The 14,657-nt window shown below is 47.7% G+C and overlaps 1 protein-coding gene across 5 annotated transcripts in view; it reads left to right on the top strand.

Annotated features, from left to right (window-relative positions):
• Positions 1-338: 338 nt before the first annotated feature.
• The window catches only part of RREB1 (ras responsive element binding protein 1), a 121,489-nt gene continuing 107,170 nt past the window's right edge, over positions 339-14,657 (top strand). For 2 of the 5 annotated variants that reach the window (XM_051612418.1, XM_051612423.1), the window contains exon 1: positions 362-620. Coding sequence is in view for 2 of the 5 variants with exons in the window: in XM_051612423.1 (XP_051468383.1) it covers positions 581-620 (40 nt within the window). In the remaining 3 variants the exon portion in view is untranslated. Of the gene's footprint in view, positions 621-1,134; positions 1,476-14,657 lie in introns of those variants that run through there. The other 3 variants (XM_051612421.1, XM_051612420.1, XM_051612417.1) reach the window with 2 other exon arrangements.

Here is a 14,657-nt window from a genome sequence, read left to right as displayed (position 1 = left end):
CGCGGGCGCGGCTGGCCGAGCGGCGGGAGGACGCGGGGCGCCGCGTGGCACCTGGCCGTCCCCCCGCTGCCCCCCCTCCCGGCTCGGGGCATCCCGCGGCGGCGCTGCCGGTGGCGGGGACCGGGAGAGAGAGAGAGAGAGAGGGAAGGAGGGAGGGGGGGAAAGTTGTGCTGGCTCCTCTCCTTAGAGGCGCCCCTCCCCGCGACGAGGGCGAGATAGAGATGCTGTTTGCAACAGGCGGCTGCTGCTGCCGCCGCGGCAGCGCGTCCCCGGGAGAGGAGCCGGAGCGACACGTGATGTGTCTCCTTATCAGGGTGCGCGGGGCAGCGCGGGGGCGGGCAGGGGGCGGTGGCGCCCGCGGAGCGCGGAGCGGCGCGGCAGGGTCCCTAACCGTGGCCCATCTCTTCCCCCCTCCAGGGAGGCGCGGAGGACGGGAAGTTAGCGCGGAGTTGATGAACTTTGCACATCCACAGAAACGCCATTTTGATTCCTTTTTTCCGGAACAAGTTTGCGGCTCCCTCCCGTGCGCGCTCCCCCCCAGGCGCGCCCCCGCGCCCCCCCGGCGGCCCATCCTCCCGGCATGTCGCGGCGCAAGCAGCCCAGCCCCAGCAAAGTCCGGCGTAAGTACCGCGGGGCTGCCCGGCCGCCGCGCTCCCTCACAAAGGGTAGGAGCGCGCCTCGACTCTGGAGGGATCTCACGGGCTTTTTTTGGTTGTGTGGTGTTTGTTTGTTGGGGTTGTGTTTTTGTTTTTTTTTTTCTTCCTTATTTTTTCTTCAGGCGGGGGGAGAAAGGAGGAAAAATAAACTTCTGGGAGGGGGCAAGCGCAGGGGTGAGGACGTTGCAGCGTGTGGGCTGGTCGTGCGACTTCTTTTAAAAATGAAATTCTTGTTGAGGGGGGAAAGAAAAAGTTTCCTTTAAAAAAAAAAAAAAAAAAAGAGGAGGAAAAAAAGTTTGGCTGGCAGCGGTGGAGATGATGATGAGTTCGTGCAGCCTCCCTCTTCCCTTCCCCCGCTCCTCCCTCTCCTCTCCTCCCTCCGCGGCTCCTGGGTTTTCTTTTTTTTTGTGTGTGTGTGTGTGTGTGTTTTTTTCCCCCCCCCCCTTCCCTGTTGCAGACTTTCTACCAACCAGCGGCACCAGCCGCGGCGTTTTGCCTTCAGGACCTGATGCTCATCCATATTAAACCGTCTGAGCTCAGGAATCCGGCCAGATCATCCCCCCCCCCCTCCTGCTGCAAAGTTTATTTTTAACCAGCCACTGCCACAATTTGGATGGGGCTGCGAGGAAGCAACATCTTCTAGCCCGGCTCGCCCCCGTCTCCCGAGCCCGCAGCTGCTTTGCCTTTTAACTTTTCCTTCGGGCTGGTTTTCCTGACGACGGTGGCGGCGGGTCCCGTGGCGGCCCCTGCCCGGCGTTCCCGGACGGGAGGGCCGCGCGGGCGCTGGGAAGTTGGGATGAAGGCGCCCCTTCCTCGCAGGTAGAGCCGGCTGGCGCCGCGCATCTCTCCGCTGACTTTCCTTCCCTCCCCTCTCCGCGACGAGGCCGGCCGGCCGTGCCTGCCCTTCCTCGGCACCCCGGTCCCTCTCCTCGCTTCCCCTCTTACTTATTTTATCTTCTTTTTACCCCTTTCCTCTTCTTTCTTCACTCCCCCCCCCCCCCCCCCCCCCCACTCCCTCCGGTAGGGAACGTGCGTGTCCTTTCCCCTCCCGGCCTGCGCGGTGGCGGGGGGGGGGGGAGCCAGGCCCGCAGAGGGGGGAGCGCTGCCCCCCGCCCGTCCCCCCTCGTCCCGTTGCCTTTGTGCGGTGCCAGGGACACATCCCTGCGCGACGGGGCCAGCGGCGGGCAGGGACAACCGGGCGGCGTCACGACTACAGGAAGGAGCCGGGCAGCATCCGAGGCTGGGGGGGGGGGGGGGGGGGGCTGTCCGGCCCAGGCCGCCCTCGACCCCATCACCCCCAATCTTCGGGGGTGGGGAGGGGGTCTGCACTAGATTCCCCTTCCCCCGGCGGGGGCCGCAATTTCGGCTGAAAACAAAGTTCGGGGCCGCGCCGCCCCCCCACCCCCCGGTCCCCCCCGGCCGCGGTGCCCGTGCGGACGGGAGGCAGCCGCGACCCGTCTCTCAGGCGACTGGCTGCGCTCCCCATCGCTGTTGCTACGGGCCGGGACCCCCCCGGCGGCTCGGCGGGGGCCGGCGGTGAGGATGCGAGGCAGATCCTCCTGCCCAGGGAATAATGCAGGGGGGTGGGCTCTTCCCACCCCCCCCCGCCATCCGCCGGGTCGGGCCGGGTGCGGCTGCTGTCGGGCAGAGCCGGGCCGGGCCGGGCCGGGGGAACGCCGAGATGCTGCCACTTTTTTTTTTTTTTTTTTCAGCAGAGGAGGGAGGGCGGTGGATTGAACTTTGTCATGTCGCAGATAAGTTTCCTCTGGCTTCTTCTCCCTGCACTTCTCCCCCGCCTCCCCTCTGCACGCACGCTTACTTTTTTCCTTTTTTTTTTCTTCCCCCCCCCCTCCTGTGTTGGGTTTTTGTTGTTGTTTTGTTTTCTTTTTTTAAAAAAAAAACACAAAACAAACCCACAACAACAACAAAAACTTTTCCCCGTTTCACCTCTCGGCTGCAGTAGCTTCGCCTGCTCGGCATCCTTGCCCGGTTAAGGAGGAGAGAGCTTCTCCTGGCTCAGCACATTTCCCTGCCCGGCCCGCTCCCCTGCGCACCCTGCGGAGGCCCGGGCGCCTCTGTGCCTCGCTGCCCTCCCGTGGGGGGGGCCGGGCAGGAGCTGATGCTCTGGTCCTGCCCGCCGAGGAGCCAGCATCCTGCGCAGGAGCCACTGAAACGATTCCTGGAGGAAAGGGTTGGGGCGGGGGGGGGGAAAGCTCGTGATCCGATTTTAATTCCAAACCCCCCTCCTTTTGCCCGTCTTCTCTTGTATATGAGGTAAAGTGTGGTTACGTATTGGAGAACTTAGTTTAGGAAGTCCAGTTCAGTGTGATTTAGAGGAGGCTAGGAGAGTCAACAAATGCAGCTGATGATTTTTTACCATTCCAACATCCAGCCTCCTGCCTTTGGGGGGGGAGAAAGAAAAAAAAAAAAAAAAAGAGGCTTATTAACAACAGGAGCAGTTGCTAAATAACGCCTTCTTGTCACCCTGCAGTGAGCAGCAGACAGCTGTGATGATGGCTGAAGTTTTTTTCGTTGAGGTCTGTCGTTTTGACACAAGCACCGAGTTTTGTTACTGCAGTTCCTGTTTTCCACAGGGTCAGCGTGCTTGAACGGGATGCAGTGACTCAGGGTCAGGCCAGCCATATTTGTTTTAGGTTTTAATTTTCTCTTTGAAGACTTAAGGATATATAGTCTTTTCTTAGTGTGCCTGCATAATGCCGATTAGCCTTAACGGGAGTTGGGTACATCCAGGGAAGAATAGGCCCTTTTGTTTGTTGGAAATCCAGAAACAGCATGAATCCATCATCCAATCAATCAGAGTACCAGGGCTCGCCCTCACCTGCCGGCAGGGACACATCCAGCCTCCTCTTTTGCTACAGGGCAGCTGTGCTCAGCCCGGTGTGGCCTCTTTTGCTCCCTCACCTTCCTCCTCCTGGCAGCCGTATTTGGCACTAAGTTAGTATTGTGAAGGTAGAAAAACACCATCCTTTAAGTACAATTGAGTCAACTTTTCTTTCTCTCATTTCACAGGCAGCTTCTAGTTGCCCATCAGTAGTGACTATTATGTAGCCACTCTTACACATTTATTTTAATAACTAACAACCATAAAAAAAATATTTTTTTTACTTGGTATTAAGACAGATTACAACAGAGTGCTTACTGACTGAATCTCTATTTTGCTTGTTTGTTGTGTTGGTTTTTTTTTTGCACCTGGGCCTGGGTGTTTGAAGCTGTATTTGCTTGCAGATTTCAGTGTAGTGAAACATCTTACTCTGACTCAGCTCACCCAGGTTGTGTGCATGTTCTTAGCTCTTTACAAGATTCAGTGACCCTCTGACCAAATGGCTTCACTTTTTGGTTCTGAAGGTCAGGAGATTTTTGAAGTTTCAAAACTGGGAGAGCTGGATGTCTTCATTATACGTTAGTAACATCTCTATCTCCTTTGGTACCAAAGGCAAGTACAGTATTTCCCAAGGCATACAAACATTGACTTCTGTAGTGCTTTTCTCAATCCTTAAGGATTTTTTCACTTTGCCCACATTCAAGTCACACTGCAGTCATAACAGTAGCTTGACTTTAGCCTATGAAAGTTTCTTCTTAAGCAGAAATAGTTTGGATTGCTCTCAGCTGGATTTCTCATTTAAAGAAAAACTGTTCATGTACTTACATTGTATAGATTAAAAACATATAGATAAATCCCTTTGGTTATATTCATTATCCCTTGTAAAAGTAGGTGGTGCTTAGAAGGTCATAGGATAAGTGTTGCTAAGCAGCTAAACAGAAGAATGCTAAAATTAACCTGAGTGTTTTTGTAAGGGATTCACTTTTTACATTTTAATATTTTTTTAATTGACTTAAAGTACTTTTTTTTGGTAGTGAAACATCTGAAGAAAAAAAAACCTTAAGATGCATGAGTAAAGCTTTCCAGTAGACTGTTTTGAGCATTCAAGGTATCTACATACAGGAGTAGTTTCACCCTCCCCCAGTATGCCTAAATTTTACCAGCATTGTGCCCCTGATTTGTGCCCTTTGCAAATGTCCTTCCAGAGTTATCTGTTGCTCCGAGAGCATCTGATGTATGTTGGATTGCAGCCTGTAGGGACAGTCTTGGGAAAAAAGAAACTGCAAAGGTTCCCCAGGAGCAGGCAGAAAACAAGTAAATCCTGTTAGTCTGAAATCTGTGCATGTGCAGAAAAAGCCCCTTTTAACTTTTTGATGAATTATGCCTAAGTTTGGAAAACTGTGTTTTAGGTGTACACTCTTAAAACATGTGAAATCATGTCTTCTGCTTTCAACACAGTAAAGGTTGTTCTAAAATGAGTGTGTTATTGGGCCATGTTACTGGACCAGTTTGAGAGGGCTGCCTTGACGATGTGGTAGCTTCTTTCTTGGGAGATAATTGTCGGTAGAGGAGGATGGTAGTGCAGCTTTCAGTTCTCCTCAAGGCAGTGAGAATGCCTGTTGATCTGTGTCTCTTTTTTAACCTCCTTTCTGAAATCAAGTGAGATGGTCAATCACGGGATTACAGCTTTAAAGTACAATTTAAAAAAAAAAAAAAAAGTATTCTACAGCTTGGAAAGGGCCCAGGAACTGCTTTGTGTTCTTTTGAGTACAGCTTCATCATGGATGGAGTGCTTAGGTACCCTGCAGCTTTGCTGGGGAGCATCTTGAGGAGCAGATGTAAACTTTGGGGGTGAGAAGAAATTTTCCTCTGAGACCATGCAACCAATGGCTTGCTTCTTGTTTTCGGGTGGGAGATCTGACTTGCCAAGTTGTTCAGCAGTTAAAGCAGATTTTCTTTCTGGAGGTGTATAAGGAATCCTTTCTCTGTGTGTTTGTTGCCTTTTTTTTTTTTTTGCCTCTTTTTTTTTTTTTCTTTTAATATCCTACATAAAATAGCAATTATGGGAGCTGTGTGCCACCCCCCACCCCTGGTATTTACAGGCATCTTTATAGGCTGTGATTTCAAAGGCAGGAATGGCTATCTTTGGAAATGCCACTCTCTGGTGATAGACTGAAAAGTTAGCTATTTGTGTAGAGCCAGGAAGGGCTTGAAACTTGCAGAGCTTTGCTAGGCCAGGTTTGGTTATCAGTGTTTGATTACAAATTAAAATAGGTGAGGTTGGCTGAGATGGGAAGTGCTGACTCTTTTCTGGGGTACTTCTGAACAGGAATTTCAGGAGCACTGGCTTTGTTCTTTGGTGCAAGAAATCTGATGATTGCTTATCTTTGATGTCTGCCAGTCATGATGTTTTTCCCACCTGAAGGTGTTCCCTCCACCCCACCCTGCCCCTTTGTTTTGAATAGCAACATTTGAAGGCCAGCGACTTAGAATGAGTGAAGGCTTCTGAGGCAGCAGCATTGGAGCATCTCCCCCTTCCCTCAGTATTTCACTCAGAGCAGGGTGACAAAACTTATTTGAAGCTCAGGCTAATGCTTTATTGTGAAATATTAAAAGTACAAATAATTGCCAGCCGGGGCATAAGCTGTGGATTCCTGTTGGATGGCTTGTGTTTGTTGTGCTGGAACACAAGGGTCAGAACAAGGAAAAAGGCCTGGACAAAAGGGAGGAAAGTCAGTGGGATACTTGGCTCATGGCTGTGCCGGTGTTAAACCTGTTAGAGCAGCCTCCTGGAGTCAGAAAGGAATTGTCCTGATGCAACTCAGCAGCGCCTGGACCTGTGCTTCCTTTAGAAACAACACAGGCCTTTTGGTGTATCCTGCTTTCTTTTTTTTTTTTTTTTAATAGTGGCATTTCAGCCTTCGGGTTGGCCAGCCTAGCAATCAATAAAGGTGGTTGCCTTTGAATAGGTGCTTTACACAAAAGAAGTACTTGATGGGTGGAGACTGTTTATTCAGAGTGATTCAACTAAGTAAGGCTAAGAGAATCTGAATACCTCTTTAAAGATGTAGAAAAAGGCAGCTGTTTTAACAACAGGATTCACCTGCGGAGTCCCAGCCATCTGTAGAGGTGCTACAGCAAGGGAAAAGAAGAGCTGTCAAAACCCCCACGGGCGTTGTTAGGCTCCTGAACTAAAATAGGTATTCCAAGGACCATTAGAGGGAGGCCTTTCAGGCCTTGATTACCTCCCCCATCTCCTTTGCTGATCTTCCCATAGAAGTACATGGAATGCAACTTTGAAATTCCATTGTTTTCCTGCACCTAACCTTCCTGAGCAAAAATGCTTTGCGTTGTAACTTATTTAATTATTTACTTCTTTAATCTCAGGATTTTGTGAGATCTTTATACTTTTGAAGAAGACATTTCCTCTTTTCGGTGTCTGAAGATTCTTTGAAGATCCATTTCCATGAGGGATGTTATTTGTGTAGAGCTCTTAAAAACTGTAGGAGAGCTGCTTGCACACAGTGGCCAAGTGACTTCCCAGTGTGATTTCTGTCAGCTTTGAAAAAGTGCATTTTGACTTCTAAGTCTCTCTGGGTAAAAAAGTATGTTAAGCATCTTCAACATTTTTTATGCTGATGTGCCCAAGTGACTCGGTAATTTAATTCTAAAACATAGAATTGTGTTTTGTGGTTAATAGTGGAAGTGCCAGCCTCTGATTCATGTAAGACTTCTCCACTTGTCGTCTCCTGGTGGATATTTTAACAGGTGATAGCATGTGCTTTCTTGAAACAGCATAAATGTACTTGTAGGTGTTTCAGGAATGGGTACCCTGAATCATCCATCCTTTGAAAACAGGACGATCAGCACTTGACAAACCTTTTTTTCTTTTTTTCTTTTGAGTTAATTTAGGTATATGCTTTTTCCCTGAAGGTGAGAGAAGCAAAATGTTCATGTTGAAATGTAGCTTTGCTTTTGTGGTGTGTGATTAGCTGTCTTTAACTTGAGCCCATGTTAGTCCCGTTTCGTACAGCAGGTGATGTCAGTGTTCAGGTGTATCAGTAGCTACGAGTGCTTTGCTCAGAGCACTTGCATCGCAGCAGTTAATTCCATTTCTGTGATCAGGCCACACTCCTTCACGCTGCTAACATTACGGCTTGGACAAGGGAGGATTGAATTGGATTTTGCATCAATAAGCACCAGTGCTTCCTTGTATTTCCTTTAAGGAGCAAAATCACTTAATGGGGACCACTCATGGCTTTGGATAGGAGAAAGAGCCTAGTTTAAGTTCCTCTTTTTGTTACATGAAATGTATTTTCTTAATAAAATTTAAGTATGTCTTATTGCTCACAGTGTTACGGGAACACGAGAAGCAGCCAGGACATGAATACCTGTGTGTTGTTCTTCATTTGTGTGTGTGGTTGATGTTGATGCAGTTGTCTGTGTATTGAGGACAACAGGTGGCTGTGGTGTCTTGTGCATGTGCTTGCCTGGTTTGTCCTCCTCCCCCAAAACCTTAAGGTGTCCTCCTGTATTAGTGTTCACTTGGATAGCTTGCAGCAGAATTCACATATTTTGCTGTTTATAACATTCTGATGCTTTTGGATGGAAGGAGGGACAGCTGCAGGAGGAGGGTTGCTTTTAAAGTGTGACTCCGAAGGTTCAGGAAGTAGAAGTGCGGGCCATAGAAGCAAATTGTGGAAGGGATGTAGCTGGGCTACTAAGGGCTTCCATTTGTGAGGTTTGACTTTTAATTTCCAGGGGAAGAAGTGTGAGGGCAGTGACAAGTGCTTCTCTGCAAAGATGTTACTTATGCCTTATATTTGGTTAATTTGAAAGGCATATATATTTTGGTCTGTTTTTCTAACAGCTGCAGGTATCATTTGTTCTTCCTCCTTATCAGATGGTCCAGCCACGTGTTGCTTAGTACATCTTACTGCATTGCCAAGTAAGGTTCAAAACTGTGGCCCTTGGCAGCTTCTGGAGCAGGTCTTGGAGCAACTTCCAGCCTTTACAACAGATAGGTGGCTTTTCTGCTTCGTAATACCTCGTGGCAGTCTTTGAGCTGTCAGGAGCCTGACTGTCCATGTTGCAGAAGGGTACCACAGCTCCCCTGTTTCCGTGATGTAAACATAGATTGTTGTTGGAAACTGTGCTTTTCTTTAAGTAGTGAAGAATTTATTTTCATATCAGTACCACCTACACTTTGTGGGAGAAATCTCCATCCTTTGTCTCCATTCCTCCTTTTTGGGAAATGGCAGTGGCTTTTTGCTGAGTATGAAGTGGCCGCCATGTTCGACCTAACCAGAGGGTGAATTTCTAGGGGTGGATTAAATGATCCGTACCTCAGAGTGGATGCTGGTTACCTTGGAAGGAAGCCATGCAGATTCTGAACTCTGCAGGAAGGAGCTGGTGGATTCTGTGAACTCTGCAGCCCTGCTAACTGCAGCTAACGCAATTCCAAATCTCTGCTTGCAAAGCTTTTGCAACTTGTAAGCTCTTTAGTGAGTGAGGATTTTCCATGGTCCCCTTTTCCCTTGAGAAAGAAAAAAAGATACAAATAAATGGTAAGGTTACTCATTTTAAAAGCTCAAAAGTCAGCAAGCAAAGTTAAGATGTTCATAGAACAGTTCAAGTAGGCCAAGCTGAACACAGATTGTGCCCCATTATAGTTGCTGTTACGCGTTTTGAATAAATGAATAGATGTGTAAATAGTACATAGAAGTGGAAAACGTGGCTTCATTTGAATCAACAGCAGAATTCTTCCTGGCTTCACTGGAAGGATATTTTATGTGAGGTATATACAGCTGAAAGCTCTTGAGCATTTGTAGCATGAAAGACGCAGAAAACTTGAAAAAACTGGAACACTAATAGTGTCTTTGTATTTTTCTGGTGCTTGAAATTCCTACAGGTGTAGTTACAAAGTCAGTGCATCTGTTTTAGGAGCTTGTTTGATAAGCAGCAAACTGAATTTGCAATATAATAACCTGTTTTGGCTAAATTCTCTTCCAACCTCGTTTTGGGCATCACTGAAACAGTGTGGCCATTGCTGCATCCCTTTTCTAAATCCTAGAGGCTGTTCTTTAACTTTCTTGAGTATATTTGCTCTGGTGAGTGGGAGGAGGACTTGTCCCGCCCAGGCCTGTCTTTCCCTGCAGGAAAGGGGAATGTGGAGAATTCTCCCTGAGGATGGATCTGGGGCAGAGATGGCTCCTGCATGTTTGGGGCCAGAGTTTTTATTTACACCATTGCGTAACTCTTAATCTCCATAGGAAAAGATGTGGGTTAGTAGATGTGCAACACCACAGACTTGCATGTGGCCGTGGTCTGCCTGGTAGCTGACGTGCGCTGGTATTGCACAGTAGATGTACTGATGCCTGCTTGGGGTCGTCCTGGAGTATTGGGTGACCTTGTGCAGAAGGATCTGCTGGTGCCTGACTTCTGACCTCATGCATTGGCAGTCTCTCTCATGCCTGGGCTGCCTGAATTGTCTGACTTGCAGTAAATGTTTCCATTTCTGTGCTCACTGTATTTTCAAAATGATTGCTAAAAAATGTTTGGGCCAGAAATAATTTACACTGGACAAGAAGATGCCAGCAGCCAGCACCAGTGCAGATTCTGTGCTGTACTTAACTATCCCAGCTAGCAATCCAAACTGAGCTGTACAACCTCGTAGCACAGGTATGGATTAGGAAAGTCTAGACTGCTGATTTTAAAATTTCCACTATTTCTGGTAATGGGAGTTTTAAGAGCTGCCTAGTCTAAAGACCCAAGAAATAAGCTGGTGATAGTCTTTGTTTAGTTCCTAGGATACAGGTAGCAAGTATAATGCTTTGATTTCCTACACTGTAAACTCTTCGGGGCAGGGATCAGCATTCAATTACCAAGTTTTGAAAAGCCACCCAACACATTGTGGAACTGACCTGCTCGGCACTACCTCAGTATAAATGTTTAATTATAACTATCTTCTTACCCCATAGTGGGCCCTTTCCAGATACCAAGGTTAGGCACGCTGGGAACCTGCACTGCTGCTGCTGAGGTGTCTGCGTATAAACAGAAAGCTTTGGTTGCAAGGCAGAATTTGGGCAGCTCTCATAAATGCCTAATTTGCACACAAGGGACAAAGGTGCTTTTTGTTTTTTTCCTAGGCGGTATAGTTGCAAGTATATATGTGTTCTGGTTGTTTGGTTTAGAAGTGAATACTCTTCTAGCTTTAATACTGTTTAAAGCTTCACAGACAGACCATGGCCTTCTCTCTCCCTTTTGCTTTAGGGCTGTATGTTAAAATGACAAATGTCAAGGTTCTGAAACTGGGAATAGGAAGATGTCATCTCCTCAATATGTCACCTTCCCAAGACTGAAAGGAAGTGCAATTGTTAGCTGTTCACAAAGTAATAATGTTAATTCTCCTGCCTTGAGTGACTTGCATTGTAGCTTTAAACTGAATTCTTAAATCATCCCCAAGTGATGTATGTATCATTTGTTACATTTGTACAATAGGAAAGCATATGGAGTAGTGGAAACATCTAGAAATTAGACCTCCAGAGAAGACACCCGTTTTCATCACGTTACTTACTTGGATTAAACCAACCCAAATTTAAAACATGTGGGCTCATATACTAAACTAGTTGCATTTTCAGCACTCCAGGGGAGGACTCCGTCTGGGAGTTTATCGGTGCCTTGTCTTAGTCTGTTGCAGCCAGCTTTGTAGGAGCAGTTTGGTGTTACTAAGGTTGGAATAAGCTGATGTCAGATTTTTGTCCACCGTGCATAGCAAGTAGAGGTCAAACACTTGTACAGCCGGTGATACTATGACTTGTTAAGAATGTACGCAGCAGGTCGCTTTTCAAAACATCTTTTGAAAAGCAGCCTGTGAGAGTGGTGCCATGTAGAAGAGACGTGCATCTTCCTCTGGCATCAGCAAATGGATGCATCCTATCACATTGGACTGCTGAGCATGTTTAGTCATGTTACTGTAATAAGCTCTGGGAACAGGAATGGGTTCTGCCCTGCTGTGCTTCAGGAAGATTTGAATGAATTTGACTGGTTTGTTCCAGGGAAACTCCTGTTTGTATCTGCTGCTTTTGTTCAGAGTATGGAGAAGGAAGGAGTTGAGTTTGTTTCTTGGCTGAAGGGGGGTTTCTTTGCAGTTTATGATTGCTAACATTACTGTTCTTAAATTATTATTCCTTAGAAGAGATAAAATTTTAAAAATCCTAAGTGAATCCTCTGTTTCTGGGGCTGATAGCACACAGATCTGCTTGATTTTGAGATTCCTCTTTTCCCAGATAAACTGAGTGTAGGGACCCTTCTCTTGCTTCCAGCTCTAGCCTTCAGACATCCCTATGTCCCCTGTCCCATTGAATCATCCTACAACATTCACAGATGTAAATTTTAAATGTGCTGTAGTCGAGGTTACTGTCTTTATCCTTTTCTTTTTGTCTTAACACAACTTAGCCTGATGGCTCTCAGAGTATTTTTAAAATTTACTGGGGTGTGTGTGTATGTTAGAGGCAAGTCTAGATCACGCCAAGCACTGATCCTGCAGGCACTTTAAACACAGATATAATTCTGCTTAAGTAGGTTGTTCCATTTAAGTCAAAATACTGGCATGGGTGAAGTTAGGGGAAGTGTTTAAGGGATGGGGCCTGCATTTAACTTTCAGAAAAAGTATTCCTGACACAAGCCAGAATCTTTAACCCGTGTGAGCTGCAGCTCCAAACTCGTCGCACTGACTTCAGCTTCTGACCTACTTGAGAAGGTATTGCTCAGCTCGAGGAAGTGTCGCAGGTCTTGTGACCTGAGAAGAGTTGGCTTTGAGGAAAGACAGCAAGAAACGTGGCTGTGAACCCAAACCCCTTCAGTATACAGTGCCTGCAAGAGTTAAACGAATGCACTCCAGAAGCTCATGTGCTCTCTGTGTGTGCATACTTTCCTAATCTTGACATGGGGTCTGAGCTGCAGGCTCCGAGGGCGTACGTGAAGTTGGCTTGGCTGTCACCTTTTTGCTCCCTGCATCTGGCTGTGGCTCAGCACGGGGACGGTCCCTGCCGCTGGGATTATGGGCTGCAGATCACCAGCTGCCTGGAACCTACCTGGAAACCTGGGTCTGGCTGGGCTGAAAGGTGTCCCAGCACTCCTTGCCTGCCCTGGCAATGCTTCCTGCCCTTGCAGGGAGCCGTGAAGGGAAGAAAAAGTGCTATGGTGGCCCCTTTTCTGTGTCTGGAGGCCCCTTTTCTGTCTCTGGAAGATGTCTTGCACCTACCTTGTGCTCTCGGGTTGTTTTGGGTGAGCTTTCTGCTGCTCTGCCATTATCATTTGGCTGGAGAAGTGCCTCCGAGGATGGGTCTGCCTTAAAACAGGGGAACAGCGGTATGAAGCAGGGCCCAGTCTCCAATACTGGCAGACTGTCCTTGCTCGTGGAGACAGGGAAGACAGAGCACTCATTTTTCTCCTCTAGGTGACAAAGTCCAAAGGGCAACTTGGGCCTTGGCTGTCCGGGAAGAAAAACTATAGTTCCTTCAACCCACAGCACCCTGACAGAAATTGCTGATTATTTCTTACCAGAGGCTGGAAATGAAAACTGCCTTCTTTTTTTTATTTTTCACTTAGGTTTCCTTGGAAAGGCTGCCAATGGCCACCTCGCCCCACCCTGCAGACTTGTGGGCGGGAGGGGGGTAGCCAGCAGGAGGGAACATCACCAAAAAGGCAGAGTGACTTGGCTCTTGGCCACGCACAGGAGCAGGAACAGCTGCCTAGATGGCCCCTGGAGCCTCACTGATGTCAGCATAACCAGTGCTCCTTAAAATGCAGCACCGTGTGTCGCGGGCAAGGGGGAAGAAGGGCTGGAGCAGGTTTAGGGAGTGTAAGCAGTACATAAAACAACCTCCTCCATTATTCCCTCCCCTTCAAAACAGACCTCTGAATTCTATAGGAAGGGGAAGGTTTTGGATGAATGAGTGAGAGTTATGAGAAATTCGTAGAACAAACTACCAAAAGCAAGAAGCAGAAAGAATATTCATTGTCAAAGTTGTGTGTGTCTGTAATGTGTCTGTTTGCTTGTTTTTTTTTCCCTTTTAAGAGAAGTGTGGCTAGGAACAGTTCAGCACTATTGGATAAATCTGTCACTACTGTTCCCTTCTTTCTCTCGTATGTTGTCTCTGGGAGTCTGTCACACCGTGACAGATCATACTGTCAAACATCATACTGTGTTTTAAAAGTATCTGGCTTGCCTTGGGATGCCATATGAAATATGGCAGGATGTGGCATCCTGCAGGGAGCATGTCATGTGTGCTCGCTTGGCCTCCTGCGCTTGCTTGAGCAGAGGAAGGGAATGCACATCAGAAAAACAGTTGTTCACAGCTCCCTTCCACTCCCTTGTGTTGTTCCAGAGAGATAGCACTTTGCAGTACCCATGAGGTTTACCGAAGCTCTTTCCTCAGATGTTGGTACTAGGGGTCCCTGATGGTGAGAGCCTCTGCGAGGTTAAGGGTGGTGGGGCTATCTGTCTGACCTCTGTGCCATGGGGTGCTGCACCCCTGTGACAGGTACTGAACTGAACAAATGCAAGTTCCTCTCAGGCCTGAGATAACTTCTTCCAATTTAATATCTAATACAGAAGTTTCTGAAAGTCACAAGAGAATCTGACGTGTAGTTGGAAGTACTGAGGGAAGAGGATACCAGCTTTTCCAGAACTGTGCAGTTCAGTCACAGAACGAGGTTGGACTGGACGTGAAACTGGATTCCAGGGTGACGTGGTGATTGCAGCCTCTGCTGGCTTTGCTTCTTCCCACAGCTGCTGAGTTGATTTTCCCAGTGGGCCTGTGCCAGCATAGTCCTGCTGCTAGTCTTGTGGTGTTACCCCAACACAGAAGTCATGCTGGAATTGCTTGCAAGTGGCATGCAGTGCACAAATCTGGGCGACAAGGGTGAGCCAGCCTATCCGGGCTTGTTGCAAAGCTGAATTTGCAAAATGCTGTCTCCATCAAGGCCAGTGTAATAATAAGTTGCAGAACTTCTGTCTTGAAAAGCAAACAGCGTAACATGGGCGTTTGGAGAGGAGGGGTTTGTGCTCCTTTTTAAGACTCTTGCTTTTTGTTACCTCAGGTTTACTTCATGAGTCAGATTAACTTTTCCTGTATCATTCAGATTTCTTGTAG

The sequence above is a fragment of the Apus apus genome, chromosome 2 (assembly GCF_020740795.1).
Source record: "Apus apus isolate bApuApu2 chromosome 2, bApuApu2.pri.cur, whole genome shotgun sequence".
Taxonomy (NCBI): domain Eukaryota; kingdom Metazoa; phylum Chordata; class Aves; order Apodiformes; family Apodidae; genus Apus; species Apus apus.
The sequence above is the reverse complement of the archived record's forward strand: the minus strand, read 5'-3'. Positions and strand labels throughout refer to the sequence as shown.